Source organism: Heteronotia binoei, chromosome 8, assembly GCF_032191835.1.
Source record: "Heteronotia binoei isolate CCM8104 ecotype False Entrance Well chromosome 8, APGP_CSIRO_Hbin_v1, whole genome shotgun sequence".
Classification (NCBI taxonomy): domain Eukaryota; kingdom Metazoa; phylum Chordata; class Lepidosauria; order Squamata; family Gekkonidae; genus Heteronotia; species Heteronotia binoei.
Window position 1 is genome coordinate 132,425,000 of NC_083230.1, and position 25,019 is coordinate 132,450,018.

Sequence of the window (25,019 nt, forward strand, 5' to 3'; positions counted from 1 at the left end):
AGCCAGTGTGGTGGTGAAAGGGCCGGACTCTGGAGCTGCTGTTGAAATGCTGGGAAGGGGCCACTGCTGGGGGGGGGGGGAGCCCCAGGCTCACCCCTTGGTGCATCTCTGGCTGGAAGCCCCTCTCTGGAAGGCCTTTCTCTCCCAGATGCCCTCAGGAATTGCTGCTAGGCAGAGCGGTGGTGCTGAGCTGAGCTGTCTGGGCTTGCTAAAAGGCGGCTTTGTGGATGTGGGTGCTGTTGGGGAAGGGCTGTGGCTCAGTGGCAGAGCATCTGCCTGCCACGCAGGAGGTCCCAGGCTCAATCCCCAGCATCGCCAGTTGAAGGTATCGAGTAGGATGGGATGCGACAGGAAAGATCTCTCTCTGCCTGAGACCCTGGAGAGCGGCTGAGTAGGCAATTCTGACTTTGATGCATTGAGGGTCTGATTCAGTAGAAGGCGGCTTCAGGTGTGTTGGGTGGGGGGGACGGTGGCTCAGCGGTGGAGCATCCGCTTGGCCTGCAGAAGGGTCTCAGGTTCAGTCCCCGGCATCTCCATCTAAAAGGATCCTGCCCCTTTCAGGTGCCAAACAGAGTATATGCAAAGTTCTTCTCAGTGTATATAATGTCAGTATGTTCAAGTGTGCGTATTTTTTTTTAGAAAGGTGTTGTTAGTTTGTCTTATTCAGTTGAACTGCCTTGTGTCCTGTTTTTGGAGCTTAGAGTTTCAGATGTTTTTCAAATACTAAAGGAAACATGGGGTCCAAGTGCGTGAAGAGCACCAGTGCCGGGTGGTCTCCGGTGAATTCCACCAGTGCTGAGTGAGGTGCTGAGCTCTGCTTTCTGAAATGACCTTGATTGCTCTTGTGGGGGGCTTTGCCTTCAGCGATGGGTCTGGGCAAACCTGCACGGACATTCTGACTCAGCGATGTGTTTGGGGTGTTTGGAGACAGGCGGGCTATGCGCTTGCCAGGCCTTTAAGAGGACATCTGTTGTAAGAATAAACCCAGTGAGAATTCCAGGTCCAGAGGCCCTGCCTTCTTGCGGCTGCTCTTGGAAATCCTTTCAAAGCGTGTTCTAGGTTGTACGTGTTCTCTCCGTTCACTGCCAGCAATTTATACAGTAGCTTTTCCCTATAGGATAATATTTGGGGCCTAGTACTGAAACCATAAGAACATAGGAAGAGCTCTGCTGCATTGGACCAGTGGTCCATCTAATCGAACACATGTTGCTTCCTGGCACTGGGATTTAAAGGTTACCTGCCTCTGAACATGGAGGTTCTCCTCAGTCACCCTGACACGGAGCCACTGAGAGACCTCTCCCCCCTGGATCTGTCTAATCCCCCTTTAAACCCAGCTCTGCTTGTGGCTGTCACTGCACATTTGGCAGCAAATTCCACATTTTAATCTCTTGCTGTGTAAAAAAAAAAATCCTTTTGTCTGTTCTGAATCTGCTGGGACGGTGGCTCAGTGGAGGAGCATCTGCTTGGTAAGCAGGAGGTCCCAGGTTCAATCCCCGGCATCTCCAACTCAAAAGGGTCCGGGCAAAGAGGCATTAAAAACCTCAGCTTGAGACTCTGAAGAGCTGCTGCCAGGCTGAGGAGACATGATGGACCCAGGGGGGTCTGATTCAGTAGAAGGCAGCTTCATATGTTCTATTATTAGGGGAGGGAGGATGGCTCAGTGGTAGAGCATCTGCTTGGTAAGCAGGAGGTCCCAGGTTCAATCCCCGGCATCTCCAACTAAAAAGGGTCCAGGCAAGTAGATGTGAAAAACCTCAGCCTGAGACCCTGGAGAGTTGCTGCCAGTCTGAGTAGACAAGATTTATACTGATTCAGACCCTCTTTGGTCCATCTAAGACTGACTTGGATGGACCAAAGAGGGTCTGATTCAGTATAAGGCAGATTTATTAGGGGAGGGACAGTGGCTCAGTGGTAGAGCATCTGCTTGATGCAATCCCTAATCAGCTGGAGAGCCATGAATGGGGCTGTGGCTCAGTGGTAGAGCATCTGCTTGGTAAGCAGGAGGTCCCAGGTTCAATCCCCGGCATCTCCAACTCAAAAGGGTCCAGGCAAAGAGGTGTGAAAAACCTCAGCTGGAGACCCTGGAGTAGACAAGACTGACTTGGTTGGACCCAGGGTGGTCTGATTCAGTAGAAGGCAGCTTCATATATGTTCATATGTTTACAGCTCTTTGGGGAGGGACAGTGCCTCAGTGGTAGAGCATCTGCTTGGTAAGCAGAAGGTCCCAGGTTCAATCCCTGGCATTTCCAACTAAAAAAAGGTCCAGGCAAATAATCGTGAAAAAGCTCAGCTTGAGACCTTGGAGAGCTGCTGCCAGTCTGAGTAGACAAGACTGGCTTTGATGGACCCCGGGGGGTCTGATTCAGTATAAGGCAGCTTCATATGTTCATATTTTCATATTGGTTGCCCTCAAGTTCTAGACCAGTTGTGCACTGGACCTTTAATCCTGGTTTAGCCCTGTTTCCAAACTGGCATTCTACACTAGAATCAGAGAATCCAACCCTATGTCTCTCTGATTCTCTGATTTTAGTGTCGACTGGACCTCTCTTCAGCAGTCCAGTCAAACAGGCCAGAAGAGCCCCAGCTGAGCCGGTAGGAAAAGTCCCCCTCTTGGCTGTTTTTGGGCCCTTTATCGATAGTCTCTTTAAACAGCCCGTTTAAAGGGACTGCAGAAGGAAGTCCAGAAACAGATGAGCAGTTTGCTGTGACTTCTGTAATAGAGCCAGGAGTTTTTCCTGGTTCTCCCCAAAAAATCCAGATACATTTGGGATGCTCAAATATACCTAAGAAATATCAATGTGGTGTTTTGGGGTATGTTTTTGGTTTGGGTAGCCTGGGCTGCGCACCCCTTATGTGCACCCCTGCAGAGAAGCGGGGGAGGTCTGCTCAGAAACTAGTATGTTTAGTGGCAGATGGGAGGGGAAGGGGGGGGGGCTCTGAAATGGGTGCCAGTGGTAAGTGTCACATGACCTGCTGCCTGATTCTTTAAACTGGAGATGCTGCTGGGGACTGAACCTGAGACCTTCGCAGCCCAAGCACAGAGCCTGCTTCTGGGCCACACTCTCTCCTGGGGGGGGGGGCAGCATTCAGACAGCTGCAAGCCCCAAAATACAGCCAGGTGCATATCAAAGCTGGCTGTGTGGCACCTAAGAGAGGTGAAGCTCCGCCCCCCCTGGACTTTTTTCCCCAAAGGTAAATGGGGAAGGGAGGAACTCCTATGAAAATATATTCTTTTTTAGAATGAGAGAAATGCTTTCTAAGACAAGATTTTTCTCACCTGAAAATGTCTCAGAACTTCCTAGATGGACACTCCCTGGTCTGACCCAGCAGGGCTCTTCTGATGGTCTTATGAAGGCCTCAGCCTCTCTGCCCTGTTGTTGGCCCTCCAGAGGAACTGGTTGACCCCTGTGTGAGTCAGGAGGCTGAACTAGGTGGACCCTCCCTGGTCTGACCCAGCAGGGCTCTTCTGATGTTCTTCTCAGGGGAAGGCCTCAGCCTCTCTGCCCTGTTGTTGGCCCTCTGGAGGAACTGGTTGACCCCTGTGTGAGGCAGGAGGCTGAACTAGGTGGACCCTCACTGGTCTGACCCAGCAGGGCTCTTCTGATGTTCTTCTCAGGGGAAGGCCTCAGCCTCTCTGCCCTGTTGTTGGCCCTCTGGAGGAACTGGTTGACCCCTGTGTGAGGCAGGAGGCTGAACTAGGTGGACCCTCACTGGTCTGACCCAGCAGGGCTCTTCTGATGTTCTTCTCAGGGGAAGGCCTCAGCCTCTCTGCCCTGTTGTTGGCCCTCTGGAGGAACTGGTTGACCCCTGTGTGAGGCAGGAGGCTGAACTAGGTGGACCCTCACTGGTCTGACCTAGTAGGGCTCTTCTGAGGTTCTTATGAAGGCCTCAGCCTCTCTGCTCTGTTGTTGGCCTTCCAGAGGAACTGGTTGGCCCCTGTGTGAGACAGGATGCTGGACTAGATGGACCCTCCCTGGTCTGACCCAGCTGGGCTCTTCTGATGTTCTTCTCAGGGGAAAGCCTCGGCCTCTCTGCGGTTTTGTTGGCCCTCCAGAGGAACTGGCTGGCCCCTGTGTGAGGAAGGAGGCTGGACTAGAGGGACCCTCCCTGGTCTGACCCAGCAGGGCTCTTCTGAGGTTCTTATGAAGGCCTTGACCTCTCTGCCCTGTTTTTGGCCCTCCAGAGGACCTGACTGGCCCCTGTGTGAGGCAGGAGGCTGGACTAGAGGGACCCTCCCTGGTCTGACCCAGCAGGGCTCTTCTGAGGTTCTTACGAAGGCCTTGGCCTCTCTGCCCTGTTCTTGGCCCTCCAGAGGAACTGGCTGGCCCCTGTGTGAGGCAGGAGGCTGGACTAGATGGACCCTCCCTGGTCTGACCCAGCAGGGCTCTTCTGATGTTCTTCTCAGGGGAAGGCCTCGGCCTCTCTGCCGTTTTGTTGGCTCTCCAGAGGAACTGGCTGGCCACTGTGTGAGACAGGAGACTGGACTGGATGGACCCAGCGGGGCTCTTCTGAGGTTCTTTTCAGGGGAAGGCCTCGGCCTCTCTGCCCTCTTGTTGGCCCTCCAGAGGAACTGGTTGGCCCCTATGTGAGGCCTAATGCAGTTGCTGCCCTGAGTTTTCTGCACATGCTTTAGCAGACTATCAAGGGCGGGCAAGGGTGTGTGGATCCCATTAACAGCCTGCCTTGACTGGCCCTGGGTTGCCAGTTCTGGTTTGGGAAACCCCTGGAGATTTGAGAGTGACATCGGGGAGGGCAAGGTTGAGGGAGGGGAGAGACCGGCAGGGTATAAGGCCCTTCTGCCCCTCCCTCCAGGAGATGGAATGAATAAATAAGTGACATGTAGTCTGGGAGTCTCCAGCCCCTACCTGGAGTTTGGCAACCTTACCAACCACCAGAAATGCCTTTGGGCAAGATTGGCCCTCCAGGGGACCACTAGGCAGCTCTGATGGGAACAGCCTGGCTCCGCAGAAAAGGCCCGTCTGCCGCGTGCATCGCCTTTTGAAATAAGCTGCTTATGCTGTTTCTGTGGCAGTCCGTTTTATTTTATGGAGGCCACCGACGTTCGATGGGGAGGGCCTGGAGGCCAGACTGGGTGCCGGAGTGCTCTTCTGCCCCTCTCCAGGCCCTGCAGCTCAGGCACCTGCTGATTTCTCACTGCTACTCCTGTGTAACAGCAAGTGTAACACCCAGGCCTCAGATTCAGCAGGAGCTCACAGGAGCACAGCTCCTGAACCTCTCTGAGGGTTCCCCCTCCTCCCCACCTACCTTGTCCATTGAATAGGAGGTGCAGCTGCATAACAATCCCTGGATGAGGACAGCGGGCAGCCAGCCAGCCCCCAGGGGCTTTGCCATGCCCCGAGCAGCCCTCATTAACCCCTGGAGAAGCCCACCCCACCCTTTCTCCAGTTCTTATGTGATTTTGAGTGGCGGGTGGCTGGCTGGCCTTTTGACTAGGAAGGGGGCAGCTCAAGAGAGCCCCAGGTGAGCGAGGCCTGCTTGGGCTGCCTGGATCTCTATCCCACCCATTCCAAAACGGACTCAGGGCGGCTAAGAGGAATGTGTAGATTAGCTGGCCCAAAGTCTGCTCCTTGTAAATGCGGGGGGGGGGGGGGGACTCTCCTTGATGAGCGAACGAATAAGCATCTAGGGGTGCAGCCCCCCCCCTGTCCCGGAGGAATCAGCGGGGTTTCCATGCCCAGGGAAACAACGGGCATGTGGGCAAGGGAGATCTGGCAGAGGGACGTTTCGTGCTTGGATTTCCCAAAGGCTTTTGACTGGGTCCCTCTCCAAAAGCTCTTGAGCAGCTGAGGATAAAAGAACAGGTCTGTTTATGGATTAGAAGTTGGCAGAAATCAGGGAGTGGGGAAATGAACCGTTGCAGTGGAGGAAAGTAAAGGATTAGTACTGGGGACAGGCTGAGGCCAGGGACTTTACGTTGATTTGTATTAGAAGAGTCCACCTGCATCTGTGAGGCCAGCAACATTCTTGGGGTGTAAACTTTTGAGTCAGTGTTCTCTGAGAGCCAGTTTGGTGTACTGGTTCAGTGCGCGGACTCTTATCTGGAAGAACCGGGTTTATTATTGTTTATTTATTACGTTAAGCTTCTATTCCGCCCTCTCCGCAAGCGGTCTCAGGGCAGCTCACAACATCACATTACTTCCATTAAAAACCAATAAAACATATAAAACATAATTACATATTTAAATTATTTAAAACATTTCATGGTGCTGCATTAATACAGTACAGTATAGCGGTTCTGAAAGTTTGATGGTGACCATCGGTGCTCTGCATGGTGCTCTATATGATGTCCAGTGGCAGCTCCCTCTCAGTTAAATGTCGAAGGCCTGTTGGAACATTTCGGTCTTACAGGCCCTGCGGAATGTAGACAAATCCCGCAGGGCCCTTATGGCCTCCCGGAGAGCGTTCCAGAGTTCTGGTGCTGCCACCGAGAAGGCCCTGGCTCGTGTCGTACGCAACCTGGCTACTTTTGGTCCAGGGATGGACAATAGATTTTTCTATTGTCTACTTATGGATATTTCTATTGTCTACTTATGGAGTGGGGAATCCAACCCGGTTCTCCCAGATAAGAGTGCTATGGCTGACCCAAGGCCATTCCAGCAGCTGCAAGTGGAGGAGTGGGGAATCAAACCCGGTTCTCCCAGATAAGAGAGCTCTGGCTGACCCAAGGCCATTCCAGCAGGTGCAAGTGGAGGAGGGGGGAATCAAACCCGGTTCTCCCAGATAAGAGAGCTCTGGCTGACCCAAGGCCATTCCAGCAGCTGCAGGTGGAGGAGGGCGGAATCAAACCCGGTTCTCCCAGATAACAGAGCTCTGGCTCACCCAAGGCCATTCCAGCAGCTGCAGGTGGAGGAGGGCGGAATCAAACCCGGTTCTCCCAGATAACAGAGCTCTGGCTCACCCAAGGCCATTCCAGCAGCTGCAGGTGGCGGAGGGGGGAATCAAACCCGGTTCTCCCAGATAAGAGAGCTCTGGCTCACCCAAGGCCATTCCAGCAGCTGCAGGTGGAGGAGGGGGGAATCAAACCCGGTTCTCCCAGATAAGAGAGCTCTGGCTGACCCAAGGCCATTCCAGCAGCTGCAGGTGGAGGAGGGGGGAATCAAACCCGGTTCTCCCAGATAACAGAGCTCTGGCTCACCCAAGGCCATTCCAGCAGCTGCAAGTGGAGGAGGGGGGAATCAAACCCGGTTCTCCCAGATAAGAGAGCTCTGGCTGACCCAAGGCCATTCCAGCAGCTGCAAGTGGAGGAGTGGGGAATCAAACCTGGTTCTCCCAGATAAGAGAGCTCTGGCTGACCCAAGGCCATTCCAGCAGGTGCAAGTGGAGGAGGGGGGAATCAAACCCGGTTCTCCCAGATAAGAGAGCTCTGGCTGACCCAAGGCCATTCCAGCAGCTGCAGGTGGAGGAGGGCGGAATCAAACCCGGCTCTCCCAGATAAGAGAGCTCTGGCTCACCCAAGGCCATTCCAGCAGCTGCAGGTGGAGGAGGGCGGAATCAAACCCGGTTCTCCCAGATAACAGAGCTCTGGCTCACCCAAGGCCATTCCAGCAGCTGCAGGTGGCGGAGGGGGGAATCAAACCCGGTTCTCCCAGATAAGAGAGCTCTGGCTCACCCAAGGCCATTCCAGCAGCTGCAGGTGGAGGAGGGGGGAATCAAACCCGGTTCTCCCAGATAAGAGAGCTCTGGCTGACCCAAGGCCATTCCAGCAGCTGCAGGTGGAGGAGGGGGAATCAAACCCGGTTCTCCCAGATAAGAGTCTGGCTCTCTTGAAAGTCAGGGGAGCTTTGACTGTGGAGATGACGTTCCGCGAGAGTCTTCTTGGTCTCCAAGGGTCTCCTGGCCTTGAATCTGCTGCCCACTGCCCACCTTCCCTGCACAGGCCTTGTGCTTGAGGCTTCAGCATTCTTTTTTCCCCTCCAGCAGAGGAAGACTTAGAAGCAGAGCTTCCCTCTGCAGAGCTCTTAGTGGGCCTATCCCTGGCTCCCCCTGCAAGCCCTCCTGCCCCTATGGCTGGAAAGTGGGGCTGACGGCTGCTCTTTTCTCTTTCCACAGTGACTTCTTGATTCTCCCAGGCTTCATCGACTTCACAGCAGATGAGGTGGTGAGTTCGAATGTGCTCAGCTGCCTGTGCTGAACTGTGGCATCTTATCTGTACGTCATTTGAATCGTAGAGTTATAAGAGATCTCCGGCATCTTCTAGTCCAGGAATGGCCAAAGTGTGGCTCTTTCACACATATTGTGTGGCTCTCGAAGAAGAAGACGATGACGACATTAGATTTATATCCCGCCCTCCACTCAAGAGTCTCAGAGCGGCTCACAATCTCCTTTCCCTTCCTCCCCTACAACAAACATCAAAGCCTCCACCACACCATTGGCTGGCTTGGAGAAGGCGTTTAGAGTTAAAGTTGCTTTCTTTCCAACTCGTCCTCCCTCCTCGCATCAATTTTCCTCCCTCCCTCATGTCTTGAGGCTCTCAAACATCTGACATTTATTCTACGTGGCTCTTACATTAAGCAAGTTTGGCCACCCAAACTTTGGGAGGGACAGTGACTCAGTGGTAGAGCATCTGCTTGGCAAGCAGAAAGTCCCAGGTTCAATCCCCGGCATCTCCAACTAAAAAGGGTCCAGGCAAATAGGTGTGAAAAACCTCAGCTTGAGACCCTGGAGAGCAGAGAAGGGACGGTGGCTCAGTGGTAGAGCATCTGCTTGGGAAGCAGAAGGTCCCAGGTTCAATCCCCGGCATCTCCAACTAAAATGGGTCCAGGCAAATAGGTGTGAAAAACCTCAGCTTGAGACCCTGGAGAGCCGCTGCCGGTCTGAGAATACAATACTGACTTTGATGGACCGACGGTCTGATTCAGTATAAGGCAGCTTCATATGTTCTGTTATTAGGGGAGGGACAGTGGCTCAGTGGTAGAGCATCTGCTCGGGAAGCAGAAGGTCCCAGGTTCAATCCCTGGCATCTCCAGAAAAGGGTCCAGGCAAATAGGTGTGAAAAACCTCAGCTTGAGACCCTGGAGAGCCGCTGCCAGTCTGAGAAGACAATACTGACTTTGATGGACCGAGGGTCTGATTCAGTAGAAGGCAGCTTCATATGTTCATACGTGTTCTCCTGTGTTCTAGTCCAACCCTCTGCACAATGCAGGAAATTTGCAAGTACCTCCTCCCCCAACACCCCCTCTCTTCTTTGCAGGACTTGACCTCAGCGCTGACCCGCAAAATCACCCTGAAGACCCCACTCATTTCCTCCCCTATGGACACCGTCACCGAATCCGACATGGCCATCGCCATGGCGGTGAGTGGCTTTAGGGTTGGGGGGAGGGGGGCGTGCATGAAATCTGCCTGGTCTCCTGCTGCTCTCCTGCTCCTCCCTTGGGAGGAGGAGTCAGAGGTGACTTTCGGGCCCATGGGGGCAGGAAGTGTCCCCTTCTCCCCCCAAAAAAGGACTGGACTGACAGCATAGATCCCAGAGGGTGGGTGGCTGAAGCTTGTTCTCCTGGCCTGAAAGCAGAAGGGTTTCTCTGGCCTTTCCCCAGGTCTGAGGGGCCGCTGACCCCCTGGAGGTGTTTCCCTTGGTACTTGGTTGCTGTCTGCCTGTGGTCCTCTAAGCTCTGGGGGGCGGGAAGTGATGCCCCGCCCCGCCCCGTGTCACAGTCTGGGCCTGGGTGGGGCTCTCTCCTGGTCCCTGCAGCTTCAAGGTTTCCTCTGTGCTTTTCTCCTGCAGCTGATGGGCGGGATTGGGATCGTCCATCACAACTGCACCCCGGAATTCCAGGCCAACGAGGTGCGCAAGGTCAAGGTGGGTGCCTTTTGTGTACGTCCACGGCTGGCTGGAGTCGTGGGATGTGGGGCCCTCTTGCCGTGGAGGGTCATTTCCCTTGAGCTGGAAGAGAAGTGCTGTGTCCCTACAGGCGTCATGGGCTGCGGGACTGTGGAGAGGTCTGTGTGGGGATGGGGGTGGGGACTGGCCGTCCTCTCTCCCTGGCCTCGCACATGGCTGGGTGAGTGGGCGTCGACAGGGCAAATGAGGTTCAACATGGGCAAGTGCAAAGCCATGCACGCTGGAGCCAAAAATCCTAACAATAAATCCATGTTAGTGGGGTCAGAACTGGCGGTACCCAACTAGGAGAGAGATCTTGGAGTTGAGGTGGGTAACTCACTGAAAATGCTGACCCCGTGCCGACCTGGATTATAGCCAGGCAAGCCCGATCTCATCAGATCTTGAACGCAAAGCAGGATCAACCCTGGCTTGTGCTGGGATGGGAGACCTCCAAGGAATACTAGCAGTTGGGAGGCAGGGTTAGGCTTGATTTAGCCACCTCACTGAATATCGCCCATGCTCTCAGAAGGGGTCGGTCATAAAAATGCAAACAAAAAAAAATCAACCCAGTGTACGACTGCAATTTAAAAAGGCCAGTGCCATGCTGGGAATTATTAGGAAGGGAACTGGAAACAAATCAGCCAGTATCATAATGCCCCTGTATAAATTGATGGTGTGGCCTTATTTGGAGTACTGTGCGCAATTCTGGTCACTGCACCTTAAAAAAGATATTATAGAAGAAAAGAGAATAAAAGGGAGACTAAAATGATTAAGGGGATGGAACACTTTCCCTATGAAGAGGTTACGGCTTTTTACTGTGGAGAAAGACAACTGAGGGGGTGACATGATAGAGATTTACAAATTATGCATGAGAGGGAGAAGGTGAGAGAGAAGTCCTTTTCTCCCTTTCTCACAATATGAGAACTTGTGGGCATTCAGTGAAATTGCTGAGCAGCCAGGTTAGAACAGGAAAAAAGGAAGTAGTTCTTCACCCAAAGCATCATTAATCCATGGAAATCAGTACCACAGGAGGTGGTGGCAGCTACAAGAAGCATAGACAGCTCCAACAGGAGACTGGATAAACATCTAGAGCAGGGGTCCCTCAGTGGCTATTAGCTGCAAGGTCTAGATCAGGGGTGTCAAATATCTGGCCCAGGGGCTGAATCAGACCCTCAGAGGGCTCCTATCAGGCCCCCAAGCAAGTGACTCATCTGTGTCCTTCTCCCTCTCTCTTGCTTCCTTCTTTGTAACAGCTTGTTTTGCAAAGCTTGCTCAATTGCACAGGAGCTACAGGGCAAAACCTCTGTTTTCTTCACTGGCTGAGGCTCCTCCCTTTGGGAGGAAAGAGGGGAAGGAAGAGCTTGCTTTGTCAGGCTATCACAATTGCATAGCACAGCTAATGAGCCAAGCCTTCTATTGGCTGAGGCTCCCCCCCTGGTCCCTTGGGGAAGGAAGGAAAGAGCCAGAGCTTCCTTTGCCCAGTTCCCTGGATCCCATGGGAGAAATACAAAGAAAGCACCTTTAAGACCAATGAATGCTAATGTTTTAAGTTTTTTGCAAAAAATCTTTTCATTGTGTTTGTCTGCGTCCCTTCTAAAGTTTATATCTCTACTACCTAATCTTAAAGAGGTACCCACATGGCCCGGCCCGACATGGTCTCATTTATGTCAGGTCTGGCCCTCATAGTACCTGAGTTTGACACTCCTGGTCTAGATGGAACATTCTGTCTGGCGCAGTGATGCTCTGTGTTCCTGGTGCTGCGGTGGGGGGGTGGGGTCTGTGCGTGGGACAGGATTGTGCCCTGTGGAGAAGGCAGAGGAGAGCTTGAGCAATTCCTGGCCTCTCCCCCCTCCCTGCAGAAATTTGAGCAGGGCTTCATCACGGACCCGGTGGTGCTCAGCCCCACCCACACAGTGGGCGACGTCTTCGAGGCCAAGATCCGGCACGGCTTCTCGGGCATCCCGGTCACAGAGACGGGCAAGATGGGCAGCAAGCTGGTGGGCATCGTCACCTCGCGAGACATTGATTTCCTTTCTGAGAAGGACTACGGCACCCCCCTCAGCGAGGTAGGCGATGGGAGCCTCCGGGGGAGGGAGGAAACGCCTTTCCCCAGGGCAAAAATTCCCCTTCTCAGCCCTGCAGCATCTCCTAGACAAGCCCTCCTTCCCTGGAAGAGCAACTGGGGAGGGGGGGCTAGTGGGGCTGTGCACCAGGGGGGGGGGGCGGGGCAGGCGGTGGGAGGGGGCTGTGTGTGGTGTAACCTGTTCTACGGGAAGGGTGGGCTAAAAATCAAATAAATAAATAAACTCCAAGTGCAGGCAGCATCCTATAGAGAGCCTATACAGCCGGGGCCGCCTCTCCCCATCTGAGCCCCCCTGGATTCTGATCAACATCTGTGCAACATCTTCTTCTGGTCATTGGTCCTGAGGCTTTCCAGTTGGCTTCAATGAGCGCCAAGGCCTTCTCGGTGTGGGCCCCTTCCTGGTGGAATGAGCTCCGCTAGAGATCCGGGCCCTGCGGGACTTATCAAAGTTTTCCTGCGGGACTTATCCGGGCCCTGCGGGACTTATCAGAGTTTTCCCCCAAGCTTTTAATTGATCCTCTTGTTACCAGCTAACCTCCCCAATCTTTTTACCATCACTGTGACTATGTTATGCTTCCAGATGTTTGCCTGTACACTGCTGCGTGGCCCTGCCTTCTTAAGCCAGTTGTTATGTTGCACTGCCCTCAGACTTTTATGTTGTATGTTCTTATGATGATTTATATTTTTTTTATTTAGTCAATTTGTATTCCACCCTTTCCCAAGAGTGGACTCAGGGTGGATAACGTCATTTTAAATTAACAATTTAAATTATACAGTTAAAACAAATAAAAGTAGCAGTAGATCAAGCAACGCACAAGTTATAAACCAAATTGTAGATGGTGGCATAGTTAGTACATTTGCACATGCTAACGTTTGTGCTTAATAAACAGCTGTAATGCAGCAGAGATAGTGTCTTAGCACAGAGGCCGGGTGATGGGGCCGGACACTCACTGCCTCAAGCAAAGGCCTGGTGGAACAGCTCCGTTTTGCAGGCCCTGCGAAAAAATAGTCATGCAGTGAGGGCCTGGATTTCTACAGGGAGCTGATTCCACCAGGCTGGGGCCAAGGCCGAAAAGGCCCTGGCCCCGGTCGAGGAAAGTCGGATGTCTTCGGACCAGATACAGTCAGTGGGTGTTGTGAGCTAGATCTTAGTGATCTTTGGGGCAAATGTGGAGGCAGGTGGTCTGGTAAATGGTCTGTGGGGGGAGGTGGTCTGGAGAGGCAGTTTGGTGTAGTGGTTAAGTGTGCGGACGCTTATCTGGGAGAACCGGGTTTGATTCCCCACTCCTCCACTTGCACCTGCTAGCATGTCCTTGGGTCAGCCATGGCTCTCTTATCTGGGAGAACCGGGTTTGATTCCCCCCTCCTCCACTTGCACTTGCTGGCATGGCCTTGGGTCAGCCATAGCTCTCTTATCTGTGAGAACCGGGTTTGATTCCCCCCTCCTCCACTTGCACCTGCTGGAATGGCCTTGGGTCAGCCATGGCTCTCTTATCTGGGAGAATCGGGTTTGATTCACCACACCTCCACTTACACCTGCTGGAATGGCCTTGGGTCACCCATAGCTCTGGCAGAGGTTGTCCTTGAAAGGGCAGCTGCTGTGAGAGCCCTCTTAGCCCCACCCACCTTACAGGGTGTCTGTTGTGGGGGAGGAAGGGAAAGGAGATTGTAGGCTGCTCTGAGAGTCTGTCCTTGAAAGGGCAGCTGCTGTGAGAGCCCTCTCAGCCCCACCCACCTCACAGGGTGTCTGTTGTGGGGGAGGAAGGTAAAGGAGATTGTGAGCCGCTCTGAGACTCTTCGGAGTGGAGGGCGGGATATAAATCCAGTATCTTCATCTACCTCACAGGGTGTCTGTTGTAGGGGAGGAAGGGAAAGGAGATTGGGAGCCGCTCTGAGACTCTTCGGAGTGGAGGGCGGGATATAAATCCAGTATCTTCATCTACCTCACAGGGTGTCTGTTGTAGGGGAGGAAGGGAAAGGAGATTGTGAGCCGCTCTGAGACTCTTTGGAGTGGAGGGCGGGATATAAATCCAGTATCTTCATCTACCTCACAGGGTGTCTGTTGTGGGGCAGGAAGGTAAAGGAGATTGTGAGCCGCTCTGAGACTCTTTGGAGTGGAGGGTGGGATATAAATCCAATATCTTCTTCTGCCTCACAGGGTGTCTGTTGTGGGGGAGGAAGGGAAAGGAGATTGTGAGCCGCTCTGAGACTCTTCGGAGTAGAGGGCAGGATATAAATCCAATATCTTCATCTACCTCACAGGGTGTCTGTTGTGGGGGAGGAAGGTAAAGGAGATTGTGAGCCGCTCTGAGACTCTTTGGAGTGCAGGGCGGGGTATAAATCCAATCTTCTAAATATGTATTTTTAATTGTATTAAATTTCTGTTGTAAGCCGCCCTGAGGCTGCTTGCGGGAAAGGGTGGAATATAAATCTAAAAATCAAGCTAATTAAGTTGCTACTGGTGTCCTCCCGCCCCCCCTTCCTGGCTTCCCGTGCAGGTCATGACCAGGCGCAACGACCTTGTGGTGGCTCCAGCGGGCGTCACCTTAAAGGAGGCCAATGAGATTCTGCAGCGGAGCAAGAAAGGTACCGTTGGGGTGGGGAGGTCAGAAGGGGCTCCGAGTCGGTTCCAGGGCTTGGCTGGGGAGGTGTGTGGTCGACCCCCAAGCGCCAGGGCCCTGGGGAGGGGGACATCGCCCTGGTTCTGTGGCAGGGAGGGTCACTCTCTTGCCCACACGTTCTGCCCCCCACTGGCCCCTCCCTTCTCTCCCTCCTCAGGGAAGCTCCCCATCGTGAATGACGTGGATGAGTTGGTGGCCATCATCGCCCGCACGGACCTGAAGAAGAACCGGGACTACCCGCTGGCCTCCAAGGACTCGCGCAAGCAGCTGCTCTGCGGGGCGGCCATCGGCACTCGCGAGGACGACAAGTATCGCCTCGACCTCCTCATGCAGGCGGGTGTGGACGTGGTCGTGCTGGTGGGTCCCCAGAGGGCCTGGGGGAGGCTGGGCTGGCCTTTCTCGGGGGGCCCTGCGTGGGGCTGGGGGCTTCCTGAGGCACTGGGGGGCGAGGCGGGAGCAACTGGGGGCAGAGGCTGTGACGCTTGCAGGCAGCTGAAGACCTGCAGGGGTCATCGACATAAAGCCATCTTAGTCAGCTTCTCATTCTCCAGGGTCTGCATCTTTGTGCAACTTGCTTCGTACGCATATATTTTAAATATATTTGTCCCACTTCCCAAAATATCATTTCATAGAATGAATAGGGTTGGAGGGGCCCTAGAGGCCATCTAGTCCAGCTTCAAGAGGGGATTGGATCAACATCTGAAGCAGAGCTATTAGCCACAGCGTGTTGTTGGAACTCTCTGTCTGGGGCAGTGATGCTCTGTACTCTTGGTGCTTGGGGGGGCACAGTGGGAGGGCTTCTAGTGTCCTGCCTCTGTTGATGGTCCTCCTGATGGCACCTGGGTTTTTTGGCCACTGTGTGGTGCAGAGTGTTGGACTGGAGGGGCCATTGGCCTGATCCAACATGACTTCTCTTATGTTCTTATGTGACACAGAGTGTTGGACTGGAGGGGCCATTGGCCTGATTCAACATGACTTCTCTTATGTTCTTATGTGACACAGAGTGTTGGACTGGAGGGGCCATTGGCCTGATCCAGCATGGCTTCTCTTATGTTCTTATGTGACACAGAGTGTTGGACTGGATGGGCCATTGGCCTGATCCAACATGACTTCTCTTATGTTCTTATGTGACACAGAGTGTTGGACTGGAGGGGCCACTGGCCTGATCCAACAGGGCTTCTCTTATGTTCTTCTGTGACACAGAGTGCTGGACTGGATGGGCCATTGGCCTGATCCAACATGGCTTCTCTTATGTTCTTATGTGACACAGTGTTGAACTGGATGGGCCACTGGCCTGATCCAACATGGCTTCTCTTAGGTTCTTATGTGACACAGAGTGTTGAACTGGATGGACCACTGGCCTGATCCAACATGGCTTCTCTTATGTTCTTCTGTGACCCAGTGTTGGACTGGATGGGCCATTGGCCTGATCTAACATGGCTTCTCTTATGTTCTTCTGTGCCACAGAGTGATGGACTGGATGGGCCATTGGCCTGATCTAACATGGCTTCTCTTAGGTTCTTATGTGACACAGAGTGTTGGACTCGATGGGCCATTGGCCTGACCCAACATGGCTTGGTGTAGTGGTTAAGTGTGCGGACTCTTATCTGGGAGAACCAGGTTTGATTCCCCACTCCTCCACTTGCACCTGCTGGAATGGCCTTGGGTCAGCCATAACTCTGGCAGAGGTTGTCCTTAAAAGGGCAGCTGCTGTGAGAGTCCTCTCAGCCCCATCCACCTCACAGGGTGTCTGTTGTGGGGGAGGGAGATAAATGAGATTGTGAGCCGCTCTAAGACTCTTGAGTGGAGGGCGAAATATAAATCCAGTGTCTTCTTCTTCTCTTAAGTTCTTCTGTGACACAGAGTGTTGGGCTGGAGGGGCCATTGGCCTGATCCAACATGGCTTCTCTTCTGTTCTTATGTTAACTCCCTGCTCAATGCAGGATCAGCCTGGAGCATCTCTGACTAATGTCCGTTTGACTTGCATAGAAGAGCAAAACCACTGGAGGAGGGTGAGGGGGGGGGGGGGGTAAAGAGCACAGAAGCTCCCAAGATTGGAAATCCCGCCTCCCCCGCCTTCCTGTCTCCAAGTGTTTCTTTGCCTGTTTCAGGCATTTCTTGAAAATTGCACATGGTGGGGAAGGAAATGGTTTCATCTAGGATGCCCCACCCGCTGCATGTAGACCCCCTGGCCCCCGCTGGCCCCTTTTCTGGCTCCCACCTCATGTCTTTTCTGGAAGTGAGTGGGGCTGGGGGGGAGTCTTTTGCTCAGCACGGCTTCTAATTGGTATTGGAGATTTGATGGGCTGTGCAGATTTTTCAAAACGTTGCTTTGTCGGCAGCCACTACCCGAGCACGAGTATTTTCACTGAGTTACTAAAGTTAATCTGCGGCCATCGTTTGATGGTACTGGCCATTTTGCTGCTTCACCCCCCCTCCTCCCCACATGCATGCCATGTGAAAGTTCCAAATGTGCCCAGAGGTGGGGGGGGTTTCCCTCCTTTACAAGATGATATTGAATTTATATCCCACCATCCACTCAAAGCGGCTTACAATCTCCTATATCTTCTCCTCTCACAACAGACACCCTGCGAGGTAGGTGGGGCTGAGAAAGCTCTAATAGAAGATGTCCTTTCAAAGACAACTCCTGCAAGAGCTCTGGCTGACCCCAGGCCATTCCAGCAGCTGCAAGTGGAGGAGTGGGGAATCAAACCCGGTTCTCCCAGATAAGAGCTCTGGCTGACCCAAGGCCATTCTAGCAGGTGCAAGTGGAGGAGTGGGGAATCAAACCCGGTTCTCCCAGATAAGAGAGCTCTGGCTGACCCAAGGCCATCCCAGCAGCTGCAAGTGGAGGGGGGAATCAAACCCAGTTCTCCCAGATAAGAGAGCTCTGGCTGACCTAAGGCCATTCCAGCAGCTGCAAGTGGAGGAGTGGGGAATCAAACCTGGTTCTTCCTGATAAGAGAGCTCTGGCTGACCCAAGGCCATTCCAGCAGCTGCAAGTGGAGGAGTGGGGAATCAAACCCGGTTGTCCCAGATAAGAGAGCTCTGGCTGACCCAAGGCCATTCCAGCAGCTGCAAGTGGAGGAGGGGGGAATCCATCCCGTTTCTCTCATATAAGAGAGCTATGGCTGACCCAAGGCCATTCCAGCAGGTGCAGGTGGAGGAGTGGGGAATCAAACCCGGTTCTCCCAGATAAGAGAGCTATGGCTGACCCAAGGCCATTCCAGCAGCTGCAAGGGGAGGAGCGGGGAATCAAACCCGATTCTCCCAGATAAGAGAGCTATGGCTGACCCAAGGCCATTCCAGCAGCTGCAAGTGGAGGAGTGGGGAATCCAACCCGGTTCTCCCATATAAGATAGCTCTGGCTGACCCAAGGCCATTCCAGCAGGTGCAAGTGGAGGAGTGGGGAATCAAACCCAGTTCTCCCAGTTAAGAGAGCTCTGGCTGACCCAAGGCCATTCCAGCAGGTGCAAGTGGAGGAGTGGGGAATCAAACCCGGTTCTCCCAGATAAGAGAGCTCTGGCTGATCCACGGCCATCCCAACAGGTGTGAGTGGAGGAGTGGGGAATCAAACCCAGTTCTCCCAGATAAGAGAGCTCTGGCTGACCCAAGGCCATTCCAGCAGCTGCAAGTGGAGGAGTGGGGAATCAAACCCGGTTCTCCCAGATAAGAGAGCCATGGCTGACCCAAGGCCATTCCAGCAGCTGCAAGTGGAGGAGTGGGGAATCAAACCTGGTTCTCCGAGATAAGAGAGCTCTGGCTGACCCAAGGCCATTCCAGCAGGTGCAAGTGGAGGAGTGGGGAATCAAACCTGGTTCTCCGAGATAAGAGAGCTCTGGCTGACCCAAGGCCATCCCAGCAGCTGCAAGTGGAGGAGTGGGGAATCAAACCCGGTTCTCCCAGATAAGAGTCCGCACACTTAACCACGACACCAAATTGGCTCTTCCGTGTGGCCCAGGGCCTGTGCTGGTTTGGCTGCAGGAACCCAGAACTGCCCTGGAAAGAGCCAGAGAGAGAGTGCTGATTTGGGGCTGCTTTTGTCTTGCTCCAAGAATCCCCGCAAAGCTGAGCGGGTGGCCAGGCTCACCCTCCTGAGCCCTGTCTTCTCTGAGAGCCTTGAAAGGCCTGCTCCCCCCCTCCTCTTCTGCTCTCATGGGTCGGTCTCTTCTGCTTCCTCCTCCTCCTTCCCCCGCCCCAGGACTCCTCTCAGGGAAACTCGGTCTACCAGATCAACATGATCCACTACATCAAGCACAAGTACCCGGAGCTGCAGGTCATTGGTGGCAATGGTGAGCATTGGGGGGTCGTGGGGGGTGGGGCGGGGTCCGTGGCAGCCCAGTCCCTCCGCCAAGGGGCCTTCTGCCAGGGGGAGCTGGGAGGCAGGGCGCTTTGCTGGGGGCCTGTTGGCAACTGTGCTCCCCCCGCCCCCCTCCAGGGGGGTCTCGCTCGGCTCTGGAGTCAGCGCTTGAGGACAGCAGCCAGATCTGTCTGGGCCATTCTGCCAGGCTGGTGGGGAGTTCGATGCAAACAGCCATGCCCATTGCAGAAGGTCGTCCAGGTGGCACTTCTGCACCTGCTGGGTTGATGCCATAGGGAGTCCAGGAATGTCCTGGAGACAAGTCACCAGGGTGTCGGGCTTCAGCACAAGGGACTCTAATGTGGAGAGCCAGTCTTGTGTCGTGGCGAAGTGCGTGGACTCCTACTTGCTGGAATGGCCTTGGGTCAGCCATGGCTCTCTTATCTGGGAGAACCGGGTTTGATTCCCCACTCCTCCACCTGCAGCTGCTAGAATGGCCTTGGGTCAGCCAGAGCTCTCTTCTCTGGGAGAACCGGGTTTGATTCCCCACTCCTCCACTTGCACCTGCTGGAATGGCCTTGAGTCAGCCAGAGCTCTCTTATCTGGGAGAACTGGGTTTGATTCCCCACTCCTCCACCTGCAGCTGCTGGAATGGCCTTGGGTCAGCCAGAGCTCTCTTATCTGGGAGAACCGGGTTTGATTCCCCCCTCCTCCACTTGCACCTGCTGGAATGGCCTGATTCCCCCCTCCTCCACTTGCACCTGCTGGAATGGCCTTGAGTCAGCCAGAGCTCTCTTATCTGGGAGAACCGGGTTTGATTCCCCACTCCTCCACCTGCAGCTGCTGGAATGGCCTTGGGTCAGCCAGAGCTCTCTTATCTGGGAGAACCGGGTTTGATTCCCCACTCCTCCACCTGCAGCTGCTAGAATGGCCTTGGGTCAGCCAGAGCTCTCTTCTCTGGGAGAACCGGGTTTGATTCCCCACTCCTCCACTTGCACCTGCTGGAATGGCCTTGAGTCAGCCAGAGCTCTCTTATCTGGGAGAACTGGGTTTGATTCCCCACTCCTCCACCTGCAGCTGCTGGAATGGCCTTGGGTCAGCCAGAGCTCTCTTATCTGGGAGAACCGGGTTTGATTCCCCCCTCCTCCACTTGCACCTGCTGGAATGGCCTTGAGTCAGCCAGAGCTCTCTTATCTGGGAGAACCGGGTTTGATTCCCCACTCCTCACCTGCAGCTGCTGGAATGGCCTTGGGTCAGCCAGAGCTCTCTTATCTGGGAGAACTGGGTTTGATTCCCCACTCCTCCACCTGCAGCTGCTGGAATGGCCTTGGGTCAGCCAGAGCTCTCTTATCTGGGAGAACTGGGTTTGATTCCCCACTCCTCCACCTGCAGCTGCTGGAATGGCCTTGGGTCAGCCAGAGCTCTCTTATCTGGGAGGACTGGGTTTGATTCCCCCCTCCTCCACTCGCAGCTGCTGGAATGGCCTTGGGTCAGCCATAGCTCTCTTATCTGGGAGGACTGGGTTTGATTCCCCCCTCCTCCACTTGCAGCTGCTGGAATGGCCTTGGGTCAGCCAGAGCTCTCTTATCTGGGAGAACTGGGTTTGATTCCCCACTCCTCCACTCGCAGCTGCTGGAATGGCCTTGGGTCAGCCATAGCTCTCTTATCTGGGAGGACTGGGTTTGATTCCCCCCTCCTCCACTTGCAGCTGCTGGAATGGCCTTGGGTCAGCCGGAGCTCTCTTTTCTGGGAGAACTGGGTTTGATTCCCCACTCCTCCACTCGCAGCTGCTGGAATGGCCTTGGGTCAGCCAGAGCTCGTTTATCTGGGAGAACCGGGATTGATTCCCCACTCCTCCACTCGCAGCTGCTGGAATGGCCTTGGGTCAGCCAGAGCTCTCTTATCTGGGAGAACCGGGTTTGATTCCCCACTCCTCCACTTGCAGCTGCTGGAATGGCCTTGGGTCAGCCAGAGCTCTCTTCTCTGGGAGAACTGGGTTTGATTCTCCACTCCTCTACTTGTAGCTGCTGGAATGGCCTTGGGTCAGCTGTAGCTCTGACAGAGGTTATCCTGGAAAGGGCAGCTTCTGGGAGAGCTCTCTCAGCCCCACCCACCTCACAGGGTTTCTGTTGTGAAGGGAGGAAGATAAAGGAGGTTGTGAGCCTCTCTGAGACTCTGATTCAGAGAGAAGGGCGGGGTATAAATCTGCAGTCGTCTTCTTCCGCACTCCTCCTCTGTATGAAGCCTGCTGGGGATCTCTCAGAACTCTCTCAGCCTCACAGGGTGCCTGTTGTAGGGAGAGGAAGGGAAACGCCATTGGAGCAGCTTTGAGATGACTCCGGGTGGAGGAAAGTGCCTTGCTCTCCTTCTGCACACCCTGGGCAGCGGAAGGTACGGTGTCCCTGGAGCCACAGAGAGCCCCCCCCCTTGCAGAGAATGCAGAAATCAGGGGCTGGGAGGGAGTGAAAGCCATCCACCTGCAGGATTTTGCTTGCACGGCAAAGAGCAGGTTCTGGGCTCAATTAAGAGGGTGTTTGATGTAGCTGGTGTTGATAGAGGGAGGGCTGCAAAGTGCATTTTTGCTTGCGAGTAAGCCCCTGAGATTACAAAGAATGCTGGAGGAGAATGACCAGGGATAGCACCCACCGCCATTGACCACGCATTGCTGGACCCTGACCCACTGGCCCTCTAGGGCAGCAGCCTGTTAGCAGCATGACTATGGATGGTTGAAAAGGCCCATATGGCTCAAGGTTTTTCTTCTCAGCCCAAAGCTGTGTCTGAAGGATCCACCCTCTGGTTCCTTCTTTCTGAACGCAGGAGCTGCACACGCAAAGAGGGAACGCATCCAGCCGCTTGCCTTTTGCACGCGTCTTTTGTTTCTGGGCAGTGGCCTGTGTCTTCCACACCTAATCCGGGGCGGTGGGCCGAGGCCTGGTCTTTGTGGCGCAGTAGCAGAATTCTGGGGAGGGGCAGGATGGGGGTGGTCCTCAAGGTCCTTCATCATCACCACCAAGGTCTCAGTTGCTGTGCTGGGGAGATGGCCGCCCTTCCCCCTCCCAGCCTCTGCAGCGTTTGCACTCAGCCTGGAGCGAGCCCAGAGGCCAGGTATTTCATAGGCCCTTCTGCTTTCTCTCCTATTGGATGCACAGTTGTGACAGCCGCCCAGGCGAAGAACCTCATAGACGCTGGGGTGGATGCCTTGCGGGTGGGCATGGGCTGCGGCTCCATCTGCATCACCCAGGAAGGTTAGTCCCGGGGGGCTGTGGAGGCCAGGAGTGGGGCTGGGGCTGGTTTTCACCATGTGTGTTGGGGTGGGGCTGTGTGTTTGTGCTGCCTGCATCTTCCTATGGCTGAGCAAGAGAAACAGAACTGCTCTGGTGCTCCTTTGGTCCTGCTGGTCTGAGGGAAAGCCATCCCCAGCGGGGGAGGGAGAATGCCCAGCAGTCTGGGCCAGGGAGTGGCAGGCACCACCTTCTGTGTGGGTGCAGCTCTGCAAATCCCAGAGTGAGACTGTCCTGCGGCTCCAGTTGGGCGGGAGAAGACCATGGCTGCCTTTCTGTGTCTTGGAAGGCAGGTTGCATCAGGGTATGGAAATGATTTGAAATACTCACGTTCTGCATTCTCAGTAAGCGTCTTTCCAATGCAGCTTGAAACCCTGGTGCGTAAAAGTGAGCTGACACGGATGCCCCTCTGTGATGGGTGAAAGCATTCAAGGGTTAGGGCAGCATTTGGGGAGGGATGGTACAGCACCTGCTTGGTAAGCAGAAGGTCCCAGGTTCAATCCCCAGCATCTCCAACTCAAAAGGGTCCAGGCAAAAAGGGGTGAAAAGCCTCAGCTGGAGACCCTGGAGAGCCACTAAAGGGGAGGGACGGTGGCTCAGTGGTAGAGCCTCTGCTTGGTAAGCATAAGGTCCCAGGTTCAATCCCCGGCATCTCCAACTCAAAACGGTCCAGGCAAGTAGGCGTGAATAACCTTAGCCTGAGACCTTGGAGAGCTGCTTCCAGTCTGAGTAGACAATACTGACTTTGATGGACTGAGGGGGTCCGATTCAGTACAAGGCAGCTTCATATGTCCATTTGCTCTTCGGCCTGCAGAGCTGCTGTTTCTGTGCAGCCGAGTGAACTGACCCCTCCTGGGGGCCAGCAAACCCTTTGCTTCTCCTAACAGTGAGCAAACGTTTTGAAAAGCCTGCTGCAGAGACCTGTGTTGTTTGGATGCTTTCCCATTCCTACCCAGAGAGCAGCAGTTCTGGTCAGGGACACCCCCTCTTCCTCTTTGATCTCTGCTCTCCCAGCTATGCTAGCCCTTCCAGCTTGGGGGGGGGGAGATGTCCACGGAGGTGGCTCGCGCAAAGCGTCAGAGACGGGGGTGGGATTGCGCCTGACTCCAGGCTGCCCCTTCTCTTTCTCGCTCTGCGCTGCAGTGATGGCGTGTGGCCGGCCTCAAGGCACAGCTGTCTACAAAGTCGCCGAGTACGCCCGCAGGTTCGGCGTGCCCGTGATCGCGGATGGTGGCATCCAGACTGTGGGGCATGTGGTGAAGGCACTGTCGCTCGGGGCGTCCACAGGTGAGCATAGCTTGTCAGTATGCGGGAAGCTGCAGTCCCTGGGGGGGGGGGGGGCACGCCAGAGAGACTCAGGTTCAGATTCACAGACTGAAATATTCTTTATCAGCGCCAATTTCCTTTTGACAAGCTGCAAGCCTATTTTCCTACAGCCCTTTTGAGGTTCCTTGATTATATATTTGGTGTGTTCTTTGCAGAATAAATCAAACTTTCAGCATTTTGCATCTGCTGCTCGTGGCTGGGGCCCTTCTTTCCCCAAAAAAAACATCTGGCACTCTTGTAGGGAGGCAGCCTAAGGTGGTGGGGGGGGGGATTGCCAGAGGTTGCTGCCTTCCTATTTAGGTGGTTTGGGGAGGGAGGGTGGCTCAGTGGTAGAGCCTCTGCTTGGTAAGCAGAAGGTCCCAGGTTCAATCCCCGGCATCTCCAACTCAAAAGGGTCCAGACAAAGAGGCGTGAAAAACCTTAGCTTGAGACCCTGGAGAGCCACTGCCAGTCTGAGTAGACAATACTGACTTGGATGGACCGAGGGTCTGATTCAGTAGAAGGCAGCTTCATATGTCCATATTCTGTGTTGGTCTGAAGCAGCAGAACAAAATGGGAGTCTAGATCAACAAGTTTAATTCAGTGCATTAAATATGCGTATGCGTGCACACTTCTTCGTATATTTGTTCTTCTGATTTGTTTTTGTTATATATATTTTATTGGAATTTTTTAAGGAAACAAGGTAAGGAAGTACAAAGTGGGGAGAGAAAGGGAAATAGCATTATGTCAACATAAACTCTGCATCGTTAGCTTACAGATGTTACTCATAGTCTATAAAGGTTTACAGTCTTTAAGTTATAACTAATAGTTTGCTAAACATTAAGATATCAGAATTGAGAAACTTACAAGTATGTGCCACAAGCCATACAGAAATCAAATTTGTTCCTTCAGCCGTTCATAAAAAGGTTTCCAAGAGTTCTTTTAATCTCGTGTTCATCTGCCCTTAAGACCAAGTGCCAGGGCGTCTGCTTCAGCTGTCTCGAGTGTTTTATCCACCAAGTCCTGCTTCTTCGTAGTTTCATGATGTTTCCAGTTTTGTGCTATCAAATGTCTCGCTGCAGTAATAATATGTCTCATCAAGTGCTTTTTCTGTCTCGAAAGATCCATCGGTAGAATGTTCAGTAAAAAAAGTTCTGGTTTAAAACACAAGATGAGTTTTCAGTATCTTTTGTGACATCTCATGCACCATCATCCAATACTTTTTCATCACCTCACAAGACCACCACATGTGATAAAACGTGCCCACAGGAGAAATATATTTCCAACACTTGTTAGAGACAGTAGAGTACATTTTAGTTCATCAGGTGTTATATATACCATCCGTAGAACATTTTATAAATATTTTTCTTAAAAGTAATGGCTCTAGTAAGTTTTATATGTGACTTCCACAATGTTTCCCACACCCCTATTTCAATATTGTAACCCAGATTCTGCGGCCATCTTATCATGGTGTCTTTCACTTCCTCATCTTGTAACTTCATTTGAAGAAGCATTGAATAAATTCTTTTAATTAGATGTTTTATTAGATGTTTTTAATTTTCTTCCACCTGTGTGCTTGAGGGTGGGTCAA

The 25,019-nt window shown here is 53.5% G+C and overlaps 1 protein-coding gene across 3 annotated transcripts in view; it reads left to right on the top strand.

Annotated features, from left to right (window-relative positions):
* Window positions 1–25,019, top strand: part of IMPDH1 (inosine monophosphate dehydrogenase 1) — a 69,934-nt gene that overhangs the window by 27,137 nt on the left and 17,778 nt on the right. For all 3 annotated transcript variants that reach the window (XM_060246062.1, XM_060246063.1, XM_060246061.1), the window contains exons 3-11: window positions 8,071–8,119; window positions 9,212–9,313; window positions 9,743–9,817; window positions 11,698–11,904; window positions 14,420–14,507; window positions 14,700–14,899; window positions 18,744–18,834; window positions 21,992–22,087; window positions 23,267–23,410. In XM_060246062.1, coding sequence (XP_060102045.1) covers window positions 8,071–8,119; window positions 9,212–9,313; window positions 9,743–9,817; window positions 11,698–11,904; window positions 14,420–14,507; window positions 14,700–14,899; window positions 18,744–18,834; window positions 21,992–22,087; window positions 23,267–23,410 — 1,052 coding nt within the window. The remainder of the gene's footprint in view (window positions 1–8,070; window positions 8,120–9,211; window positions 9,314–9,742; window positions 9,818–11,697; window positions 11,905–14,419; window positions 14,508–14,699; window positions 14,900–18,743; window positions 18,835–21,991; window positions 22,088–23,266; window positions 23,411–25,019) is intronic.